A 25,184-nucleotide genomic window follows, 5' to 3' on the forward strand; every position below is an offset into this window, starting at 1 on the left:
CTGTGAGAGTGAGGGAGCCCTGGCACAGGCTGCCCAGGGAGGGTGTGGAGTCTCCTTCTCTGGAGGTCTTCAACACCCGCCTGAATGTGTTCCCTTGTGACTTGATCTAAGTGGACCTGCTTCTGCAGGGGGTTGAACTAGATGATCTCTAAAGGTCCCTTCCAATTCCTACTGTTCTATGATTCTGTTATTCTGTGATCTGTTTGTGTGTATTGTGGGAAACAGCCTACAAAACTAGTTCATGTGAAAACTTATGCTAGAAGTACTGTTAAACTTGAAGTACCTCGTGTGATCCATCACCAAATACATCTAAAAGAAATAGCCTATGGATTAAGAGGAACGGAGAGGAATTTTTTTTTTATCAATCTGTTTTTACTGACTTTCTACTTGGTCTGAAATTAATCTCCACACTTCAGCTTTCTACGTATTGTTTGCTGCTGCATTCCCAGGTTACAGCAGTCCCTTCTGGGAGCAGCTTGGGAATATATGACCTGGAGGAAGCACAAGCATTTGTGAAATTTTGAAGACAGCAGAATGAAAAATGAGGTGTTAAATCTGAGACCATGGCTGCTAAAAGAGCTACTGAACACCAGAGAGTAAGGATTAGTGCATTTTCTAATGGATTGCTGCAGAACCTCTGGGACTTTCAATTCTGATAATAGAAAGGGAACTCAGATGTGTTTCAATGTGTGGATGTAATTTTGTTTATTTTGGGAACAGAACTGTTAAAATAGCAGTTTTGAAAGTAACCCTTTTTTTTCTAAACGTGGTTATATTCTGTATTTGTCTGATGTGCTGATTCCAGATCGCTTCAGTTGATAATGCTACATCCTCAGCTCCTGTACACTCTGCCAGGCCTCTGTGATACACATTATTTCAAAGAAGCACGGCTGGGTGTTGGATAGTAATTTCTCGTGCAGCTAGGACTAGATTCATCAGTTTATTTGAAGGTTATGACCAAGATGAGGAGCTAATAGACAGACTGATGAGCCTGCTGTGATCACGGAGGCTTAAACCAGTGAGAAAAGGGTCAGGCACATCCATATCATTTTCACCTTTTGCCTCATATGTTGTGGTATGCAGTAGTCTTATTTGGAAATGACAAAGGAACAGCTCCCTGCTGTGAGGTCCTCATACCACAGAGAGCTGTAATGAGCTTGTAACGAGATTGAGATAAGGAACATTTTTTAGTGATTACTGAGACAAATCTTAGAGATGGGCTGAGTGAAAGGTAAATCTTTCCACCACTCTCCATCACTTAAATTTATCTTTGGATACTTAACGTATCCTCATGGTATAATGTAAGAAGTCAGTAGGAAAAAATTGTCCTTAATGCATCTCAATAGATTTTCCTTGCACTGTATATCAGAAACTTTTGTAATTAGCCACACTAGCAATAATTAATGACTAGAAATATGGCTAATGGGCAATATTTGTTTCAAAACAAGTATCAGTGATCTTGCAAGTATTGGCTTGTGGAACTGTCTCCTTGCAAAATAGGAAACAAATATTTTGCTTGTGCATTCACTGAAGAGCTCCAAATACATAGCTGGAAAATAAATGAAGATGAAAGATAGTGAAAAACAGGAGAATGTTAACCCTGGAAAGTAGTCCTAAACTGTGATTTAATGGTTGTTACCTCTTCTGTCTTTCATGATACCTACAGCATGTTTATATTTTTACAGATATGGATATGTATATGTGTGTATACATATAAGTGCTCCAGAAAGAAATGGTTACTTTTAGTTTTCTTGAAAGCATCAGTTTTTGTGTTGAATTTTAACATAGGTAGTATGTATTCAGGTATTAAAGTAGCTGTGGCAAAATTTAAAGAAAAGAAATAAAAAATCCAAAGACTTCTTCTGTCCCTCATTTATGGTTTTCTCCAAAATGCGTGGTTATGAATAAACCATTTATTTTCACAAGCATACACTCTGCAGGATTTCAGGTACAAAAGAATTAAAAGGTCAGAGAACTACAATATGTTTGCTGCATCCCTGTATGGCAGCAAAGCTCATTACTATTTGCGGTGCTCTGTCTTTCTTAATTAAAACGTGAAACCACGTGAACAGTCTGGAGCAGCTCGATTATAAAAGGTTACATCCATCAGGTTTTTAATTACTGCCCTTGACTCGATTCAAATCAGCACTCTTTCCTCAGGAAAAAAGGGTGTATTATGTTAGAAATAATATACTATAATTTAAACAAAAAATGTATTATAAACATTTAAAAAGAAAGCTTGTGCTGAACTTGGCTTTGATGGAATTTCAATCTCTTGTACGATGAAGTCTAACTTTTCACAGGTGATCACTGGTGAATTTCTAAATAGTTTTTTTACTGAACTCCCTCCCATCCATAAAAGGATAGAAAATTGCTCTGAACTGAAACAATTTTAAAAATTTTTAAGGATATTTCAGATATATCACTTTCATCTGTGGCTTTCAGAACAGTTTTAGATGGGACTGCTGGTGATTCTGTGGTATTTTCTCCTGAAAACTTTTTTCTTATGGACCTGCTGTATTGTATCAGTTGATGTGCTCCAAAGAGGTGGAAGAACTTAAGATGGTAAGTCCAAAATAGATCTCCTGCAGAAATGGCTGATGTCTGGAGACATCATGGATGCCGTTAAAGACAAGATAAGAGTGCAGGGACTTACTCTTTCCTGATTCTAAATATGTACTTCAGCAACTTGGATATTGCATTTACCTGAAGGTCATCAAGAACACTTCCAATTTGTAGCATTTAAGACTTGTATTTATTTACTCTAGCAGTAAATATCTTTATCACCTAGTGGGAAAGGGCAGGCTGATCTGACTTTGCTGAACTGCTTGGTTTCAGTTCATCAGCTCCTGCCGGGTGGCCCACGCTCCCCTCCTTGGCGAGCTCGAGGCGCCTGGACGTTGGGGCACATCTCAAACCCTCCTGTCTAGCGGAGTTCCTCCCACCTACCTGATCCAAACAGAAATAATAACTTCAAACGCATTTCAAGCTTAGGCATATATAATTATCTTCTCAGGATTTAGCCTAAGCTGATCTCAGCCTACGCTCGTTCCTCTCGCTCTGTCGTGATAAGACTTCAGTCAGACACACGCAGCCGTGACAGCCGGCGCCGCCCGAGAGCCGAGAGCATCCCGCCGCGCATCCCGCGCGGCCGCCCCCGCGGAGGGGACCCGCCCCTCGGGGGCGCCCTGCCGGCGGGGCCGCCCACCGCCGCGCCGCGGAGGGGAGGGAGGGCGGCTGCGAGGGGGACGGGCCGGGAGCCCCGGGTTCTGTCGGAGCTGCGGGGGGCGGGAGGAGCTCGGCGGAGCCACGAGAGCGGCTGTGAGGGGCGCGGCTGCCGCCCAGCCGCGCTCCTTGCCCATCCCGGCTCTGTCTGTGTGTGTGACGCTCCCCTCCGCCCTGAGGGCGCCCGGTCGCTTGGGCGCTCTCCCCGCTGGGATTTCAGGGGTCGCGGTTCGCCCGGTCGCCCACCGGGACTCCCCGGGCGGTGGCGGGCGGCGCGAAGGGCTCTCCCCGCCATGGCCTTCACCTTCGCCGCCTTCTGCTACATGCTGTCGCTGGTGCTCTGCGCCGCTCTCATCTTTTTCGCCATCTGGCATGTGAGTACCCCAACTTCCCCCGCCCCCGCGCCGTTAAAAGCTATCCAGCCTCGGGGAGGCGGGCGGGGGGTCGTGCTGTGAGGGAAGAGGGGCGGCGGGGCCAGTTGGGCTGGGGCTGGCAACCTCTCTCCGTGGGAGCCGAGGCGAAGCCCGCGCTGGCGGCGTGTGCTGCCGGTGTCCCGCGGCGGGAGCGGGCGCTCCCCACGCCCCGCGCCGCTTGCCCGCCCCGCTGCCGCGGCCGTGCCGGGACGGGCAGACGGACCGTGGCGTGACACTTCTCCTCGTTATTCTTTGTATTAAGTTTTTACAAGCGCAAAGACCGCTGGCAGTGCTTCTGTGATAGCTTGTAAAAATAGACTGGAGCGTGTGCGCTCCGGGGAAGTGCTGGCAGCCTGGATGCTTCCTTAACCCAGTGCGGGTGTGGAGACCTCCCTATGTGCTGGCTTTGGACGGCACTCATGGTTCTAGCACTGTCTGCGCTAAAACATGAGATCTTCGAAAGAACAACACCTGTTTTTCTTGCCAGAGAATAGAGTATCGCGAGAGAGAACATACCTGATGAAGCACTTGGGTTGTTTTTCCTTCAATAATTACTATGTTAATAACTTTTTAAAAAGTGCAGTTGCAGATCCTTCTGATGCATGAGCTCGAGGTTGGAATCCACCTTCCCTTAACTGGAAAGTGGTGGTGCTCATTCCGTGCTGTATGTTGGGTGACTGTGGTGGGCATAAAGCTCTAACTTAAGAAGATGTTTGTTTCTGCAGTAGTGAAATTATTCCTATGCATAATCTGCAATTCACTTAAATGATTATATATGTTGGAATTATTTGTGCTGCATGTATGTTTGCTACACGAAAATTCATGCCATAAACAGGATGGAACAGGATAAAGTGAAAAGTAGAGCAAGTCTCATGGATGCTCTACAGATGCGAGATGGAGTAAGATTTACCAACCCCTTTATTATTACTGAAACACAAGTACAGCTGCTAGCTTAGTTGAGTTTAAGTGTATTACAAGTATGAAACAGATCACTTAGTTGTGGGAAATCTTTGAAATCGAATCATTTTACGCTCTTAATGGTGCAGTTGCAAGTTTGTTCATATTAAGGAAACCGTGAAAGTGTGATTGTAATGCCAACAGCTGTAGTGATATCAAGTATTTTAAGGCTGAAAAGGGTCTCTAGCAGTCATCTACTGCACCTTTGTTCTCTTAAAAAAGGAGTAGTAAATTTCACTTAATTACTCATAGTTTCTTCCCTTGTTGTCCCAAAGAATGAAAATTCTACAGATTTTTCAGAGTTTAAAGTCTACTCTACTTTGAATCTCTTGCTACAAATGAAACAGTTATTTTCTATATTACTATTGCAATTTTAATGACTTTTTATATATTTAAAGTCTGTTATGATGATGTCTTTTTTTCTGAGCTGAAGTTGTCTGAAGACATGTAGTACTTCTCGCAAGTTATTCTTCCATAAGTCAGTGTAGTTTACTGCAAATTTACTCTTAGTGAAGTGTATTTCAACTTTCAGCCTGTGAAGTCATGGAGAGCAATCTATTAGTTCTAAGGGTCCGTAAGAGGCAATCAGGAGAGGAAATGTTTGTGATGCATTTTAGGACACAGTTTAGTGATGGATGTGGCAGTGCTGGGTTAATGGTTGAATTTTATGATCTTAATGGTCTTTTCCAACATAAAAAATGCTGGGATTCTGTGTTTCTTACATCTACTGAAAATTGTTGAGGGATTGACATGGAAAAAGGCTGGAAATCCTGTTCTATTGCAACAGGACAAGAATTGGTACCACCTTTTCTTACAAATAGATGATAATTCTATTAAAGTACATGGTTTGTGAAGGTCATAGAGTAACAAATTTAACAATCTGCCAGAATAAACTTTGAAGCATACCTATTACCCATTACCTGCACAAGGATTTTTTTTATTGCCCTTTCTATGAGAACTGTTATAATTGGCTTCTTATTTCTTCTAAAATGTAGTCTACCATGTAGCTTATGTATTTGAGTCATAGGAGTTTCCTTTACCTTAAACATCTCATTTGTGAAAATCTTCCCAAGAAACAAAACTCCTACTCCTTCCCTGTGACCTGATTTTTTTCACTGTAACATACTTGTAAGGGACAGTAGACGTATTTTTAAAAGCTTCTCATAAGGGCAGTGGAGGATATTAGTAGTTACATTTTCCTATTAAAATGCTTTTAAAGGGGTTTTTTTATGGTTTTGTTTGTTTGGGTTTTTTCATAAGAAACATTTGATTACTAAGGAAAAGCCATTGATTAATTGTGTTATCACATCACTTTGAAAGAGTCCTGAGATTGTAAGACTGAAGGTGAATTTATATTTTGAAGATTATTTTAAAGGAAAAGAAAAAAATGTAGCATTTGAACTTGATATTGTTCTAAACTGAAGCTGGCTGAGGTTTGGGCAGTTATGGGGCCTGATTAACAGTGAATCAAATAAAATCTCAACTTCTTCCTGCTGGGAAGTCAGGTGAATTCTAATTTTTCATTAATATCGATGTAGTAAGTTCAATAAAAACTGTGAAACCAAAACAAAAGATGGTTAAAATAAGAATTTTTATTTTTGGAAACTGTGCTTTTGCAATGCCTTTCCTCTAAGAAGTTAAAGTTGCATTTCTGTGCTCTATACTCTTTGGGGACAGACAGAATTAAGCTAGTCAGAAAATGGTAAAGGAATTGTAAATAAAATACAGAACCACCTTCATATCTCTGGAATATGTAATAATTTTTTTTCCTGCCTTTTAGTGATCTTCTCATATGTGTTGTCAGTGGTGTCTATCATGATAAAGAAACAAAACGAAACACCCCAACCCCCAAATTAGATACTATCAGAAACATTTGTTTAAACTGTGCCCAAGGTTTATCTTTGTGAATTATTGCTGGAATTTCATTCATACATATTAAATGAAAGAAAAGGACTGAAAAATTAAATTCTCCATGTACTACATAGACCCAATACCACTGTGTGGTATCAGATTTTTTTTGAAGCATCTGTGACCACAATACCCCTATCTGTAATGAAACAGTATTAGAAAAGTCATGTAGAAATGGATGTTTTCATGCCACTGTGACCTTTCTGCTTGTTTCTTCTAACCAGCCACTGAAATTTAATAAAACCTTATATCTCCATTATAGAATTAGATTGGCTGTTTCAAACAACTCTCTTGGTATTCAGAGTAAACTTTATTTAACACTATAAATTATTCCTTGCAAAATTCAGGAAAACTTTTCCATCTGAGGTCTAAAACTTTACCCTATGTTTGAGTGCTTGTAAGTGTACAGTTCAGAGTTGGCTATATTTGAAGTCATATTAGCCAAATTTGTATCAGCTAGGTGAGACTGCCTTCAGGTGAAGATAGTGACTGTTGAAATGTTCAACAAACTTTAGTGAGTGAATATCTTATGGAGGAAAAAAGTAATACATAGAGATACCTCAGTATAGTTGATTTGCATATATACTGCATTTGACTCTTGCTGCAGAAATAGAGTTGCAGTGGTGCTTTGTTTGCTTTACTAGCTAAGGTATCATTTCAATGTGTTTTTGCTAAGGTGTCTTCTCATCTGGACTAATGCAACTGGGCATATTACAGTACAGTTGTGTGATACAACTAACAGCAGATTTTGGTCAACGTGGTACCTAATTTTATATCCTCACCTGATGATGTTGTAAACTCAAGAACAGAGTATATTGTCTTCTTACTAAGGATCATAGACACTTTATTTTGCTGTCCTCAGCTCTTGTTCCTCTTTATAAACAGCTTTTTACTATTTGGTTATGCTTTATTCCTAAACTGTCTTGAATTCAGATTTAGTTTCCTGTTAACATTTAGCTGAATTATGCTAAGGCTGTTGGAAGTCCCAACAAGATTTGACATATCATGTCCATTTCTAGTGTAGCTCCACTGGGTTGAGTCTGTAGTTAAGCTGACTGAAGATGACCAATTTGTGCTGTATTTGTCGTCACTTGTAATGTGACATGCTTATGTTAAGTCCCACAGCACTGGGACTACTGGTTAGGGTAATCCAAGTACTTCCCTTTTTAAAATATTTTCAAATGAAATTAATCTGCTTTTAGATTTGTTAAGGAAAACTTTACGAAAAGATCTTTTTGAAGAGTTGCATTTTATGATATGACAGTAAACCAATTCATGGTGGACCATCGCTTTTTGAATTTGTATAAGCATATCTTTGAATGTGTGTGACCTGCTTCATAACCAGTAGTACTTAAGTATTGCCAAAAAGTATTGAGAGTATCATGCCAGGGAAAAATATTAATTGTGCCAGCCTGTGAAGTTGTACCAAATAGAATGGTTTTTGGAATATTCTGATGTAATTGTGGATTAGAATTAATCTGGAAACAGCTTTCTGTCATGACAAGAGTTGTGTGCACTGAAATTGGTGACAGTTATTTGAACCAAGCCTAAGAAGAATAAAACAGCAGAGCATGGAAACTTTTTGCCTTTTGTGATTTACGCCTCCCCTGACTCTCCTACACCCTTTTGCCCCCCCCACACGTTATTTTTCTTTATATGTGTGAGAATAGTATTAATCCTGATGTATTGAGTCTGTTGTATAATTTCTTAATATGACTGGCTTGACTTTACAGTTACAAGTTCACAGACATGCTTAAAGACAGTGGGAGGCCATGATTGAACAGAAGCATATAGGTTGACATTTAGTTTTAAATTCAGGCATTCCTTCTTGCAAATATCAGGGAAAGAAGCCTTTAGAATCTATATTCAGTGCTATTTCTACTGTTGATTGTGTATTATGTTTAGCAGACAGCTTGAATTATCTATGCCTTATTTTCTTAGGTATGGGTAATAGAGCTAAATTCTGAGTCCTGGGTGCCATTTTATTTAACAATTATCCATAAAATACCTTTGCTTTCTGACTGAAGGTGCTATATATGTAGGAGATGTTATTTGCTGCTGTACCACCCTGGTGATGTGAACTCTAGTTTATTAGTTCTCAAGTTGCAGTAACTTAGGTAAAAAGTCCAAGAGTTCTCCAGGACATATGTATGTTGAATGTGATGAGTGCTCAATATCTGACTCACTTAGGCTACTTCCTAAAATTCCTAGCCTAAATTGTACAACCTGAATTTTAAAGATAAATAGAAAGCACATGGGAGAATCATTGAAACCTTGGGCTGATGGCAAATTCAGTTGAGCAAAGCACTTTGGTCACAAACTAAGTGCTAGTCTGTCAGTGATCTCTGTGTATAAGTGTCTTATTGTTTCTGTAACTTCGGTTTGAAGGATAGCTCTCTGTCTTGCCTGAAACCAGTAAAGAGATCCATGAGCTCTCTTGAACCCGTGCTTCTCTTCAGTAAAGGCTGCCAATCATCTCAATTTAACCTCTGTACAATGCTTTCAAGTCCGTCGTGAAAAGAAGGTAATTATCTTACAGGCTTGTGGTTGAGCTTGAATTTTGTTTTAGATATAGCAGTACAATGCTGTCCTACAATGAGTCATTAATTCAGTTCTCTGAGAATATGAATAATTACGTGATTAAAAATAAAATCAGATTAAGATTTGAACAGAAGCACAAATGCTGTTGCTGTATGTTATAGATATATTTCCTGAAGGCATTTTTTCTTTTCTAAGTGGCTAAGCACATTGTCCCTGAAGGTTTCATAGTCATGACAGCTTAAGGAATGAGTCTGATATTTCTACTCTTTTTAAAGATGGAGCACAACCGGATTGGTCTGACTATAACATGGCTTGACAGTTCCCTTACAACTTTTCTTTCAGAAGTTTATCACAGTAATACTGACAGACAGATATTAGTCCAGGCAGCACAGGCTGTGGAGCAAGCTACATTCTGTAGATTGGAAAATAAGTGTATTTCAGTTTAGTTACCTTGTCATGCTTCAATAATAATTAAAAAAATCATAGAAGTCTTTGGGCTCTATTACAGACTTAAATGCTGCGGAAAGATTAAATTGGATCTCTGTATGCTTGAAGTGTCATGATGAGATTTATTTGGAGAAAGGTTTTAAATTGAGAGTGGTTGCCACTGGCTGTAATTCCAAATGCTTCACGAGTCAATGTGACTCCATTATCTGTGTAAAAGAAATTATTCTGTGGAGTCTTATGCCTCCCACAAAAATGTGCAGAGAACTATTTAAACATTATTTGGTTGTCACGTAACTGATTTTTTTGTTTTGTTTTGTTTCAAGATTAGTAGGAAAATCTCCTTACCAAAGGGATTTTATATCCAAAATGGTAAATAATGAATTTCTAATGTTTTTTATAAAAACAAAACACCTCCTACTATACTTGTTAATAAGAAAGGAAATATAGCTGTCATATTTTATTAGACTGTGAGTACAGCTCTAAGGTTGAGTCTGAGACATAAGGTTATAGCCCTTGTTAAAGATACTTGTTTATTCAGCTGCCACATACTGAATTAAATTACATTTAAAACCCTTAATTCAAGCCTCAGACCTCTGGCATAGTTGATTCCCCCACCCCGCAAAATCTTTTTGTCAAAATGGAGTAAGAAAGAAGCAGCAGCTCAGCAGGGAATAAGGATCTTCTCCTTGCAGATACTAGACCTGTCTTTGACCTGTTCCTGTTCCTCAGTGCCTCTGACGTGCAGTTCATTTATAACTAGTGTTGCTGCAGACAGCTGGAGGTGACTCTACTAGGCAATGAAACTAGGTCTCACTGAAGTCATAAGTTGGGTATACTGAGAAACTTACTCTTCTGGAGTTTTGTGATTTGGAGAACACTTCCGTTTTCTGTGGAAACAAAATATTTCTCCCGTATCAAACAGGCAAGAATTTTTATTATTTCCACTCTGCAAAGAGATAGTCAAAGTCATGGGGCAGGATTAGCTGATGGTGTAAAGGTAAAAGAGTGTCAAATACTACTTGATTTACTAGGTCAACTTCCAGCGTATCACAGTTTTTAAAAAAATGAAATGTGGCTGTGATGCTGTGCAGCAAGGTGCAGTTTTATTGACAGAATGATTCCTATGTTCCTTGATAATAATAAATTCAGAAATAGCCAGGTCCCGTTACACGAAATAATAAAAGATTTATAGAATAATTTTGATTAGAAAAGACATAAGAAATCATCTAGTCAACTCTCTACTTCAAGGGGGGCATAATCTCAAAGTTAGGCTGCTCAAGGCCTTGTCCAGATGACTTGTGAACTCTCCACAGGTGGAAAGTCCACAGCCTCTCTGGGAATGTGTTCCAGTACTTTATTCTTCTCCCTGTAAACATTGTTTCCATACATATAGATGGAACTTCAGTAGGTGTGACTTCTGACTTTTGTCTCCTCTTAGTACATGTTGCTGAGAAAGCTTTCTACTGGCTTCTGTCTAACTCTCCCAAGGATACTAGACACAGTAATTAAATCCCACCATAGCCAAACCTACTTCCCTCAGTCTCTCCTTGTATATTGTGTGCTCCAAATGTCTTGTTCGCCAGAATGGCAAGGTCGTTTTCTGCTGGATTGCTCCCAGACTGTAGTTTCATGTGTGGACAGTCTATGTCAGGGGCAGGACTTTGCCCTTGTCTTGGTTGACTACCATAAGGCTCTTGCTGGCTGATTCCTTCAACTTGTCAAGACTGCTCTTAATGGCAACTGGGCCCTCTAGTGTGTCAGCAGATCTCTCCAGTCTATTGTCATCTGCAAACTTCTCCCATCTCTCTCATGTTTCAAATCATTGATGAAGATGTCAAACAAGACTTGGCACCTGAGGAGCTCAACTTCTAACTGAGCATTAGTCAGAGTTGAAAACAATGACTGCTATGCTTTCAGTCTGATGGTGCAGCTGTTGTTTCACCCTATAGTCTGCCCATTTGATCCTCACAGTTTGAGTATAAAACTTTTCTGCTGGGACACAGAATCTTCCTCTTGCTTAGTGTTTCCTTGTGTACCCAGGAAAATTCAGAGGAATATCATTACATGCCATGAAGGCAGGACAAGAGTTTTTCTTTTTCTCCGCTTTCCGTTGTAAAAATATTACTATGTAAAGCAAGGATTTATTTTAGGAATTGCATTGTGATTTTTTTTTCCCCAATGTCTACTAATGTAACTTCTCACAAAACATTTACAATGGAAGTAGGTTTTCTCAGCAAGATACTGCAAGAGTGCTGAACTTGCAGCTCCAGTTTTGATAATGTGAGCACATGAAGCAGAAGATAAAGAAGATGAAGAAATAATATCTTCATTGAGTTGTTCCATAGTACAGTTGGCAGCTCCTCGTGAAAAACCTTTGGATTGGTTTTGAGTCCTTTTGTAGTTCTGCACTCTTGCAGGTTGGGTCATATTCTAGCTATCAGAGATAGATTTATCTGTTTTTTTTTCCAGTATCACTCAAAGTCTAAGCTAAGCACATCACTGGAGGAAACAAAGTTTAGAAAATTAACAAAAAATCTACAGTAAAATGTTGAGAATTAGTAAGTTATAGTCCTTCCAATTCTCTGGTAGCAGATACTATGCAAGTGCCAGGCATTGTTGATGCAAGCGCCATTTTTTAAAAATAAAATGACATTTGATTTTTGAATGCATTTAAATGCCAACTATCTTCATGCTGTGAGTCACTGTTTTAAGGGTTTGATTGTTTAGTCAATCTTCTGCTGCATTATTATTTTATTACGTTATGAGTTCTAGCTAAATAGTTCATATTGTGTCACCATCTGAGTAAAAACTGCCTTGTACATTCACAGAATGGGCTTTTGTAAGCAAGCATAATGAAGGCTCCACTGAGATTGATTTGATTGCATGTATTTCAGAGTTGTTCTTTCCTCATTATTATATAAACACTATTAGCAGATCCTTTAGATAATTGATTTGCTGATCATTTAAGTGGCAGACCTGTTTGGAGCTATGCTGAAGTGTATCCTTAGTCCTAGTCAAGCTCCTGTAATTAAACTGTCTTGTACGAACATAGGTGAAGAGATGAGGCTGCGTGTTGGGCTGCTATTATTTTACTCTCAAGGTCTGATCACTTTTACTGGCTGCTTTATCCCTTCCTCGTGCTCTGTTTCTGCAGCCACAGCTGCATTACTGCTATATTGCTTCACCTTGCCTTATCTCTGCTAGCACAGTTGTGTGGCTGATGACTGTTTCATGTATGTGTGTGTGTCTTGGCCTTGGAGTTGTGCCTGGGCTCTTTTTGGGAAAGAAAGGAAACTTAGGAAGATCTTGAATCTGGTCATCCCTACTTGATGTTGTCTTCATTAGAAGAGCCGGTGTTCCCTTGCACTACTTTTTGTTGGTCCAGCTGGGCTCCTGCTGTGGCACTAAGAGGCAAGAAGTACGAATCTAACAGCATTTCTGCCTGCTGCCCCACAGCGAACTCATTTCTGTGACAGCATTGGTAGGACCCGACTGTTGAGTGGGTTGTGGGGAATAAAAATGATGTGGGAAGGGAGGAAATGTGTCTGCGGGAGGGAGGAGATCAGAGAGAAAAATGTGAAGCAAAGAGCAAATGATAGGAAGAAAAGATATATATGACTAAGGGACTAACAAAAGGGAAAATTTAGAACACAACAATCTTGTTTAGGAGACAATTATTTGAGAAGGATGCCTGAATCCAGAAGGTGTGGTTGAATTCAGGTGGTGGACATTTTTAGACAGCCTGTGTAATGAGTCTTCTGTGTGGGTATGGTGTAATATGTGACATGCTTGAACAGAGTTTTTAGCAACAGAACCCAGATACCCTTATGTGTTTCCTGGATTTTGGTGAATGTGCATAAATCATTGCCGGTAGGAATGGAGAACACGAAAGAGGGGAAAAGAAGTAGCATCAGCAATGTGAAACCTGTGAGGAAATGGGAGACAGCTGAATGTAAGGAATGTGGAGGAAAAAGGAGGTAATACTTCTCCCAAGCATATATGAGTGCAACAGAAATTAAATGTCAGAGAATAACTTGTAACAATATAAAGGAATCTTTGAAAGCTCAGGAATAGAATAAATTGTTGCATGTGATAAGATTGGAAATTGACTTAGAAACAACACTAGCCAACTGGCCAATCTCCTGTTCATGACTTTTATTGTACTAATACTGAAAAAACGTCTTCTCTTTCGAGCTCATTCTCTTACCTTCTTTGGAGCAAATATTTTTTTCTGGTTGTATCTATTCTGGTACATTCTCCCATCTGTTTACTACCCTTTCCCTGAATTTATTCTGCAGAAACATCCTGTTTATTTCTAGCTTTGGGATTATCAGCTTTGTGTTGTTAACTAAAAGAAAAAATGTTTCAGTGCATTTTGAGAATAATTTATGAAGGGAGAGCTTTGTAGTTTTAACGTGTCTCTATCGTTCTCCTTGCATCTCCCTTATACTGTAGGTCTGATGAGAAGAAAAGACAAGTAGAAATGTTGCATAGAAGCACATTGCATTTAAGATGGAGTGAATTAGAAATAATTTGTAACTTTGAGGAAAAACAAGGACAGAAGAACACATTCCCACATCTATAGGTAGCTGGTTATATTACCTCCAGCCAGAACTAACCTGCTATTGGTCTAATGTGGTCAGGCTACCACCTTTCCTTCTACCTCTGCATCTCACCAGCCTTTTATGTTGGGTTGTTCGTCAGCTCACAGCTAGCCTGTCCTCCATTTGTTGTGGAAAAAGCCGAGTAGTGAAGAATTTGACCTATACAAGCAGAAGATGTGCAAATCTGTAGCAGTGAATCTGTGACAGAGGCAGTGAGAAATACGTCTTAGTTGTTTCATTTCTCACTGTACTTTCTCAGCTGGTATGGAGTTAAGTATAAAGAGAAGCAACGACAAAGCAGAGATCTTGTGCTGGAAGCAGAGCTCCTCAGCCTGTCCTGAATGTGAACAGAATATTATGCTGTTTTCTTCTCATCTTGTTGACAGATTGAGAGGTCTGCAAACCAGTTCATCTGCACTAGCCGTTACCTGAATCAGAGCCACAAATCTGAGGTCAACACTTCCACTCTAGAGCTTGGATCCAAACTCCCAAAATTTGGTTTTGGCCCACTGAAGATATCATAGAATCATACAATCATGGAGGTTGGAAGGGACCTTTAGAGATCATCAAGTCCAACCCCCCTGCAGAAGCAGGGCCACTTAGACCATGTCACACAGGAACACATCTAGGCAGGTCTTGACCTCCAAGGAAGGAGACTCCACACCCTCCTTGGGCAGACTATTCCAGTTGAATTGAAAATCAGATCAGGACTAGGTCTGAAGCTTTGGCCTAACTTTATACATCTGTTCAATTTATCTACAGATAATGGTCTTTCTTTGCCTCCGTTCCTGGACAGAAGAAAAAGCTAGTGCAAGAGTTTGTATGACCTTTGCTAGGATGCCCTTTCTAAGCTTACCGAATGTGTGACTGTGACTGGGAATCCACTCTGTAACAGATTGTTAGTTTGTTTTTCAAGACAATTCTGACTAACAGATCAAGTTATTACTTAACTAACAAGTGACAGCATTCCTGATACACATATTGAATGGAAAAGATTAGATGCTGAAATGGTTAAAAGATTTTGATCTTGTTATCTAAATCAAAAGCCTATTTGCTTTAGAAAGAATCCCCTTAAAATCCTCCATTTCATGTAGGAGGAGGAGACCATATGCAGGGCAGAATATTGTCAGTATGCTTGTGTCAAAAGTTCAAGGAGTGGGGGAGGTTTATACTCAATTCCCTAATCCTCCAGAGATTCAACCTGTATTTCCCATAGCCTAAAAAAGTGCATAGATTTTGTGCCTTTTGGTCTGACGGGAAACATTATTAAATCCTCTGCAAGATTTTATTGGTAGAAGAGAATGCATACAAACGCTTGGGAGTACCAATTTCATATCTGTGCCTTTGATCCAAACCTTGACCTTGGCTTCACCACTGACCTGTAGTCTCCAGACATAGGTACCCTGCTAGGTGGAATGGTCTCGAATTGTATAAAATTCTTATGTAGAAAAATAAGTGTAGATCTCTTGCCTCTGTAATCCCTTCATTGAAATGTGTATTTATGCATGGTAGCATGATACTAGCAGTGGAACTGATGCTGTTATCCATGTTACAGAAAAATGAATAGCCTGATGGCTCAAGTTCTCCTGTGAGACATAGAAGACATGATTTTTTAAGTCAGCTGAGGCAGAAGAACTGTTTGTATCACACTGAATGTAATTAAACTTAAGTAATGCATCTCCGTTTACATGCAAACTTGTTTCTGTACAGAACAATGTGGCATATTAACCAGTTTTGTTGCTAATTGGGAGTGGGTTTTTATTTTCCTTAATATTGATAGCAACTGCTTGTGTCCCTTTAAAAAAAGGAAGTTGAGAGAAGTTTTTGATTCACAGAATAATGCTACTTTCTGAACTGTTTCACTGTGCTGAATGCAGTAATGAAAGGTTTTAGAAAAAAGAATGGTGACAATGAAGTGATGAAATCCTTTTAGGCAGAAGGGAAGCACGGCAGTCTGGACTTACCTTAAAAATTCCTCCTCCGCTTGAGGTCTGGTTTGAAATGTGTTCTAGCTGCAGGTGGCAAAACTATTAGCCTATTTAGAAACAGACTCAGTTCAGCTATATTAGCATCATCCCTCCCAAACAGCTTGCTTGCTTGTCTTCCTTCTCTTAATGAACTGCAGTTTCTATGTGTATAGCTCATTTTTTGCCTGGCTGGATTTCAGCTGGTCTAGACTGGGAGACATGGAGTGGGTTGTAAAGCTGTGATACAAGCGCAGGTAATCTCTGAACTCTGTATTTGGGGAACAGGTGAGACATTTATCTCTCTCCTGAAGGATAGGATTGACATTTCTCAGCTTCAAGATAACTGGGGAACATATTTCAGTGTGTGGTAGGCAAGAGAAATCTGTGAACAGTGTCCTGCTGTTAGCCAGTAAGACTGTTCCTCCTTGCAGTTGGATGAAATTATTTTCAAAAGCCCGCTTTGTAGCAGTTGTAGAAATCTGTCAATAGACGCTTGTCAAGTCATCCTTCTGGGAACATAGTGTTCACAACAGAATTTTGCAGCTGCTCAGGTTTTTTTTAGTGATTTTGTCAAAACTGATAACAAGAAGTAAATTCTTTACATTTAGAAATCGAGGTGCTTTTTCAAATTACTGTCTTCAGTGTTGCAATAACAACCAGTAACTCATGGAGATAGTAACTTTCTATTCAAAGCACTCAAATCTCGGTACAGTACAGTTGTGTTATTCCCGAAGATAAATTCCTGTCTCTTTCACAATATGGATAGAGTTTTTCATCATTGTACTAATAGATGGACTGCCAAATAATTACTCTTAGTGATTTCTCATGCACCTCTCTGCAGACTTGGAAATTTGATCTAGCATAGCTGAAGCAATAATACTACTTTTATACTACAGTTTTTCATGGGTTTTGGTTTTGTTTTTTGTTTGTACAATTTTTATTTATGCAGGAGAATACAATGCCGTAACTGTACCGGTACATACTGGTATGTTTGTGCACGTGTACTCTCAGCAAGAGAGCCTTCTTCTATGGATTTTCATCAATATTTAATGAGAATGGTGTAATTATACCTCTAGATTTCCACAGGTACATAGGAAAGCCTTTTGAGTTAAGTTTGAAGAATGGAGACTGTGCTTTTAAAATTTTGCACATTGGAGTTTTTATTGGAAAAGACTCAGGATCAGGCTTAAATACTCAAGAAATTGCAATAAGGTATTCATAACTGCTCAGTTAGCTTAAGCTTCCAGTTAGAGCCTAAAGAGTTTAGACCATGTTGGCCTAAATGTAGCATCCTTTTACAGAAAAAAAAAATAGGTGCTCAGGTATATGTTTGCGCAGCCCTGTATGGAGCCACAAGGGCTTTGTTTCCATTAGCAATGTGTTTGGATTTCTGTGTGGAAAGTTGTTTAATAGTGGCAACATATGAAATTCAAGTTAAGTAGAGCAAGAAAATGCCATACAATTGTTAGTGTGAAATCTGACAAATAGAACAATTTTCTACCCTTGAGTGATTTAAAACCATTTTCAATCTTAATCCAAAAAAGGCACTGCTTAGAGCAGTGCTCTATTCCAGAGATAAACAGCAGTACAATAATCAGACAGAAATTTCACTTCTTATATGTTATTAGTCTACTGACAGTATTCTTTGTTTACCCTACTATTTTATATGGTGCAGCAATCCAGAGGTTTTGATTCTCTGATCCTGCAAATCACTTAATTTCTAAGAGTTTCATTTTTCTTTCTGCATAAAAAAATGGAAATTCTATTTTCCTTGCATTTATTAAGGCCTTCTTTGGTGTGGAGGGAGATTTATAGCTGCAAGGCATTGTTAGTTGTTATTGTTTACTTTCATTAATATGTGGTGAATTAATTTTAATTTTCAGAAAAGTAAATACATTGGGGAGAGATAAAAGAAGAAAGGAATACCTTTCATCTCACTTTTCTGCACATTGCTTGGCTGTGGTGTTAAGATTCTCATCAAAATCAGGATTTCACATACACTGGTCTGAAGCTACTGAGTTACGTGGGGCAGGTATGCTGAAAACCGAGGTTTGAGCTGTTCTTCTTTTTTCATAGGAGATGTTTAGTATAAGGATATAGGCAAGGAATAAATGATGACAAAGAAGATAAAATTCTTTGTCTTTTGAGGCAGGTTGCCCATCCATTCATGCATTTTGAATAATCTTTCTAAGCACCTTTGGTCTGTCACTCTTTAATAGGAGAGAGAAGGAGCTTTGCATACTACCAGGAAGTCAAGAGGGGTCATTTCCGCCAGAATTATACGTGACAGTGCAAAGATCACTGCAAATTATTTGGCTTTATGTCCTGTCCTTGCTTCATTGGTCATGTAACTGCAACTTCCAGAGGGATTTAAGTCTCACTTTAAATATAATTACAATGCAAATGTGCTTCAATACAGCAACTTGAAATACCAGGCAGGTTTGTAACTGAGATCATAGGGAGAAAGGCAGGGAGCTAAGTCATATGAGATAACACTGAGACATTGACTGACACACGCATGTGGCTAATGGGGAAATGCTGTTACAAATATCAGAGCATTTGTTAGGCTTCAGAGATAAGCAGTTAAAAACAGCTAAATAAAGGGGTGAGGGACGGGATAGGCAAGAATTAATAGTTTATTCATTGATACTAACAGGCAACATGTGTATTTCACCTATTAGGATTAAATACATCTGTGTAAAATGACAACATTAGAAATATTTAAGCTGAATGATGGTTTCTGTCTTTCAGGGCCTGTGTGGTTAAACTTGCACATAGTTTGCAATAGTTTGCCTGTTAAAAAGAGACAGAGGTAATGCATCATTCGTGCATGTCATTGGAAGTTAAGAATGTGTTCTAGAAAGCTTGCAGTGTGAACTCATAAATATTGCCTGCCTAGCTCTGTTAATAGGTTCCTTATCTGAAGTACAAATCCACAGAAATACTGTAGGTATTTGACCTACAGGGCTTTCTAACAGTGTTGTTCTGAAACTGAGATGCTATTTAAAGAAGCAGATTTTAGTGTGTCTTTGTGTTATCTTTTCAAATATGGGATATTGAAGTCCAAAAAAAGCAGTGGTGCTATCTGCAAGTAAAAAAATCTTTCAAGTTGGTAGATGATGTACTGAATTCCAGCACTATTTGTAAGCGCCTGACTATTGAGACAGTTCCCTATGTCTGACACACATAAAATCCTGCAATGTGGCTTTGATGCAGTGGTGGACAGAAGAGCCGTGTCAGGCCTCTCTGCTCACACAGTTCCGAATCAAACTGAAGCTGTTAAGATACAGTCATCTGGGTAGCGTGCAACCAGCTTTTCTTATCTCTTTGACCACAGCCTGACTCGATAAATCTCCCTGCCATCTGAGTTATCTTCAGAGGAAATTCCTGCTGCCATTCCTTGTCAGGGATACCACTTCCCTTGGGACGCAGTAGCAGGCACAGAGTTCTCTTTGGACGTGATCTCTGCTTAGATTGTCGAGGGGAGAGTGCGGTGTCCCCTCAGCAACAGAGAGCTAAGCTTGCTAGATAGCCAGGTGAAGCCTGAAACAGGAATCTTATTTCACCTTTTTTTTTTTTTTTTAAATTTCTTTGACACTCACTTTTGTGCAATCACATTATCCATGGCCATTTTTTCATGTTCATAAGGATCTGCCACCTTCTCCCTACTGTTAAAAGGGCGTGGTTAATAATGCAGAGAGAGTTTGATACATGTAGCTTGCATATGAGGGCTTTTAAAGAAACTTGGCAAGAAAACAGTTTTGACTTTTTAAAAAAAGGGATTGATTAGATCTAGTTCCGATTGGCAGGTGTCAGTATAAAAAGGTCCAGATACCCAAGAGTTAATCCACTATTTTAGGAAAATGAAACAGAGATTTAGTGCCAGCATCGTTTACCTCTGTTATTAATTCACGTACAAGGGCTGTAATGCGTAAGATTTGTGTGTGTGTGTGTGGGTTTGTATGAATGTCAATTAGCATGAGCTAGGATGAAGTTTCTGCTGAATTGAAGATGAATGGGTTTGGAGTCGTGCCAATTTTGATGCAAGTTCCCGCAAAATCAAACTTTCTCATTTACTAAGTAGCTGTTGTAGTGAAACAGTCTTGGCAGTGATATGCATGGTTTGTGTTATCTGAACAAATTTAAAAGTTAGGAGAAAGCTCCCAACTCTCACAGCAGGTTTGTGCTGCATTCCAAATGGAGCAGTGAAAAAGGAAATCATATGCCTCCTCTCTGTTTTAAAAATAAGCTTGGTGTATTTACCACTTGGATCTTCTGATGTGGTATCTGCAGAAGTTGGGGGCTGAAGCTGACAGCCCAGGAAGTCCCCTCCAGTTCTCTTTCCTGGGTTCTATTTTGACAGCTCAGTGACAATAAATTAATAGCATTTAATGCCGTTGGTATTTCATTATAGGACAAACAAGAGATACTTTGATTTAGAAAGTAAGAGAAATTTTTTCAGTCTCTACTTAGCAGTGTGTTTTCTTTAAGATGAATATGATGAGATATTGAACGATGTCATAGAATCTGATTTCCCTAAAACCAAAATGAATTCCGAAGCAAAAATGTAGTGTTGGAACAAAATTTTGCTTTTTGTCTTAAATCTGGAAATTCTTTCAAAATCAGTTCATTAGAAGCATTGTAAATACTTGTTCTTCTGACTTAGAGGAAATAGATTATTTTGAAAACTCTGGTATGTACACCAAGTCCTATTCTTACTAAAACTGAGGATCTGATTGCTTCTGCTAGTTAACAAAATGCTAGTGCGTGGGATTGTTGATAGCTATTCTTCCTGGGTGAAACAGGAGGCTAAAATAGATATAAAACAATTCTTTGAAAGTTCATACAGGTTTTGACTTTGATGTTCCTGGTCAAACTGTAGCTTAAGTTTTGCTTTCTGCTGCTTTAAGTCCTCCAGCACTGCAGTTTCAATATGTATTTCTCCATTTCCTTCTCTGAACTGTTTACATAGTACTGATATTAATGATTGCACAGCAGCTGTATGCACCTCAGCCCTTGAGCAAGTAAGTACTGTTGAATCTGTACTATAACATGTTTTGGATCCATGATAAAGTGCTTTGTTTTATGAAGATCTATTACTGTATTGGAGATCTTTTTATACTCAAAAAGGTAATTACTGGAGACATGAGTAAGAACAGTTTGAATGTCAGTATGCTTTAGTGTCTGGTTTGCTGAAATACTGAATTTACTATAGGAACAATTGTAACCTTAAGGAATAATTTTGTGCTCTTTCAGTGGGTCATAGATTGAATTTGTGAATGGGAATATGAAGCAGTTCTGAGGCTTGCCAGAAAACCTTTGTGAACTGTGTTAAGTATAGATCCAATACTGGTACAGACCACTAGTGTTAAAAACGTGAGTGAGTAGCACCACAAATGCTCATCTTATTAACTAAGTATGAAATGAGAATATAAAAATTTCCCTCTTTAAGAAGTGAAAAGCAGAGACTTATACTGATCTGAAGATTTTCTGAAGAGTTTGAAAGTTCACTCTGGACATGAAAAAAAGGTTATTTTTTCAGCTCCCCGTCAGCATACACAATGATGTTGTGTGCAGCATTTTCTTCTTTCTGTGTTTAGCTCATTTCATTTCTTCAGTGAAAACAGCCTACTTTGTCCTTGGTTCTGAAGACAGAAGGTGACTTGTGAAGGGAATCTGGGAACTACTCCTTTGCTGCATGTTTGTCTAGCTCCAAGTGTTTTAAAAAGCAAATTAATTGATAGCCTTACTGTTACAAAAAATACAGGTATGGTCTAAAGGCTTTCTGCATGTTCTAAACTGTGAGCCTACGTCCTTTCCCTGCAGTTAATTTCCTATTTCAGTAATAATTATAGAATGTTTATGAAGCGCATATGCACACATTCTGGATGCTTTCCCATCACTGTACCTTCATAGTTTTGATGTCCTTTTTTTAGAAGCTGCAGATAGATGATAGAGAACAACAGCAGCTGTGTTTTTTGCAGTATAAGTTCTCTTTTCTGCCTTCAGAGGCTGTGAAATTTGTGCAATGTAGCTCAGTGGCAATGAGCTCAACACTGTTCAACACTGATGTGTTACTATTTGTTACTGGCAGGTAAAAAAAAAAAAAAAGAAAGATAATTTCCTGTAAGAGCACAACCTGCATTCCATCCCGGTCCTGTGCTAATGAACCAAAATAGACCAAATTTCTCTCTTGTGTACTCATGTATAATTTAAGTATCATATGATAGGATTTGTTAGTATCACAGACAGGTTTTTTTTTTTCTCAGTAATTTGATTTCATTTTTTCCTCCTAGTCTAATGTCAGCACTTCACGGTGTTCTTAAAACAAGATTATTGGGTTGATTCTGACCTGGTTTCAGTCATCTGTGATGCTGTGAGTGCTGAATTTAACAAAAAATGGTCCTAGTGAGGGGGAGGAAGACAGTACTTAAAAAGCTGTTTAAATCTCACATCTACATTACTTGATATGTCATGTATGGTCTCTGGGCCATATCAGCAACTATAAAATTATTTTATACCTAACACCTGTTATGATTGATATGATATTATAAGAATATGGGAAGTATTGTGACCATGAGCTGTTTAAACTGAAGTGACTGTTCTCATTGGAGATCTCAGTGGAGGCATTGACTCAGAGGAACCCTTACGGAAAGGGAACGGTTTTCATTGCTGTGTTTAAGTCTTGGTATCATGAACTGGATCAGTTCAACCAGAAGAGAAAGAAGGAATTACAGAATCTTAAGGGTTGGAAGGGACCTTGGAAGATCATCCAGTCCAACCCCCCTGTCAGAACAGGACCTCCTAGAGCAGGTTGCACAGGAACTCGTCCAGGAGCGTTTTAAATATCTCCAGAGAAGGAGGCTCAACAAGGAAGAGGAACAACCATGCCAAACAACTGTTTATCAATCACATAGCTAAATTTGTTGTTCATATTCATTTCATATCATGATAAGAACTGAGTAGCAAAAATTGTTCTCTTAATCTGCCACTTTGTTGATGTCACTGTTCTCTGCATCTCTCTGTGGGCTTCCCTTACTCCATTGTCTCAAGGCATTGACATGTGTTCTGTTTCAGGTCCTTTTGCATTCTTACGTGACTGACTGGCTCTCAGACATTTTGGTAGTTACTGATTCTGATGAACAAAATCCAACGAATTAACTCACCCAGTTTGCATCAACATAGTTCAAACATGATAAATGCTCAACACTATTTTGTGAACACAGTAAATATGTCTATACAGCAGTTGATGGGTAGGCATGAACTTTAGGAGCACAGCAAGCTCCTAAACCTACCTGCCTTCTGTCCATGTGTTGACTTGCAGATAGCCTCTGAACTGCTGGTATGGGTGCTGTGAAAGCTGTATATGAGAGTGGATGGGTAGACAAATTATTTAAATGAAGCATCAAAGACAGTTTCTTCAAGATGAGATTGTGGTGCATTGACGAGGGGTGGCAAGGAAACATATGTTAAGTGTTACTGTTCTGTTCTGCGGTTAGTGTGGTTGTCATCAAGTTCTGTTTTATCTTAACTTTTTTGAGATGCCAATAAGCAATAATATCCAACTTCTCTGCTGTCACTGAATTCACACCCACACCAACTCCATTGCCATCCTAAAACATCACGTTCTCAATTGAAATATATTTCTGTAAGAGCTCAGTGATTTTTAAAAAAGGCATCTTCTCGAAAAAATGACAGATCTTAATTAATTTCTACCACTAATAAGTGAAATTTTCAGTTTGAGTGCGTAAGTATAGGAAGTAAAATTCAGGTTCAATCTTATGTGAATACTTAGTTATTCAAAGCTATTATTATCTGGACAGATGAGTACAGAGAGTGCAGGTAGTGAAGACAAATTTTATAGATGTTATTGCAATTGTACTGAAATACACAGTCATCACAATCTCATCTGTTCAGTATGTGTTTAAACTGGGGCGAGCTTCTTGCTGACTTACACTTGAAGTTTTGAGATTTGCAGATGGTGTGAATCACCAGAAAATGCAACCGGTATTTTTATAAACCTTTAGTTTTATTAGGTGGATAACACCCACAAGTACATTTCTGTCAACAGAAGAAAGCGTTGACTAGGGCAGTGGCAGAACAAACTTCCTGCAATGTTTTGCAATGTGGAATCACAGGGAAAATTCCCCAAGTCAGAAAGTAGTTCAATAGCCATTACCCTTTCAATCCCTGGCTGCTTTCTGCAGTAATGCTAAAAATTATTACTAAAGGTGATGCTCTTTTTTGGTCCTGATACAGCTTTGCAAATGAGCAGTTAAGTACTTTTTTTTTTTTTCCCAGGGAGTTCCTAAATAAACATCAAAGGGACCTTGTTATCTTTCTGTGCAGTGGTGTACAACATTAATATTAATCAATAAATTTCTCTTCTATTTAAGATTACTTCCTGGCACACTTCCAAAATGCTGTCTGCTCAGTTATCTGTTTAGCTTTGTAACTAGAGGATAGTAGCTTTTCTTTGGAATGATCTATACATTGTGTGGCCTTTGGAGAGATGGGGTTGCTGATATCCACATGTGTTGTAGTCTTAATTGTCATCCTGGATCAAATTAGATTGGATAACTAAAAGATACTGAACAACTTATAAAATATATTCATTTACAAAGGTGAAATGATGGCAATTTGTATGGTCAAGTGCCCTGACTGGGATCTATTACATTGTTTGCCTCCAAATGAACTACTCTGTCAAACTTCTGATAAGTGTGCCAATTTTGGAGGTGAAACAGACCTTGAGCATACCCGGATGCTGTCCCAGGGCATTCAGCATCTCTGGTCAGCTGATTTATTGGAAGCAGATAGCTGTACTGAATCTAGCTGAAGAGTAAAATGGCAGAAGATTGTTTCTCTAGAGTATGTCCAGAACACTGCACCTCCTGTGAAAGCCTTGTAAAAAACTCAATGGAAACAAGTAGGTAGTTATTTGTTTTTTGTTGGGAAAATGGCAACTCCAGCCACACAATGCCCCAGGGCATTAAACTGTAACAGAGAGTTAGTTAGAATTGAAAGGGGAAGATGTTTCCTAATTAATTATGTAAACCACACTGCAGCTCAACCCAGCCCTATATTCAGTAATAGAATTTGTTACACAGGTATGTAGTGTATTG

General features: G+C 39.0%; 1 protein-coding gene across 2 annotated transcripts in view; it reads left to right on the top strand.

The window, feature by feature from the left end:
• The first annotated feature begins 3,518 nt into the window (after positions 1-3,518).
• Positions 3,519-25,184, top strand: part of CNIH3 (cornichon family AMPA receptor auxiliary protein 3) — a 50,029-nt gene continuing 28,363 nt past the window's right edge. For both annotated transcript variants that reach the window (XM_061990371.1, XM_061990372.1), the window contains exon 1: positions 3,519-3,599. In XM_061990371.1, the coding sequence (XP_061846355.1) occupies positions 3,519-3,599 (81 nt within the window). The remainder of the gene's footprint in view (positions 3,600-25,184) is intronic.

Source organism: Colius striatus, chromosome 2, assembly GCF_028858725.1.
Source record: "Colius striatus isolate bColStr4 chromosome 2, bColStr4.1.hap1, whole genome shotgun sequence".
In the NCBI taxonomy this organism is placed as follows: Eukaryota; Metazoa; Chordata; class Aves; order Coliiformes; family Coliidae; genus Colius; species Colius striatus.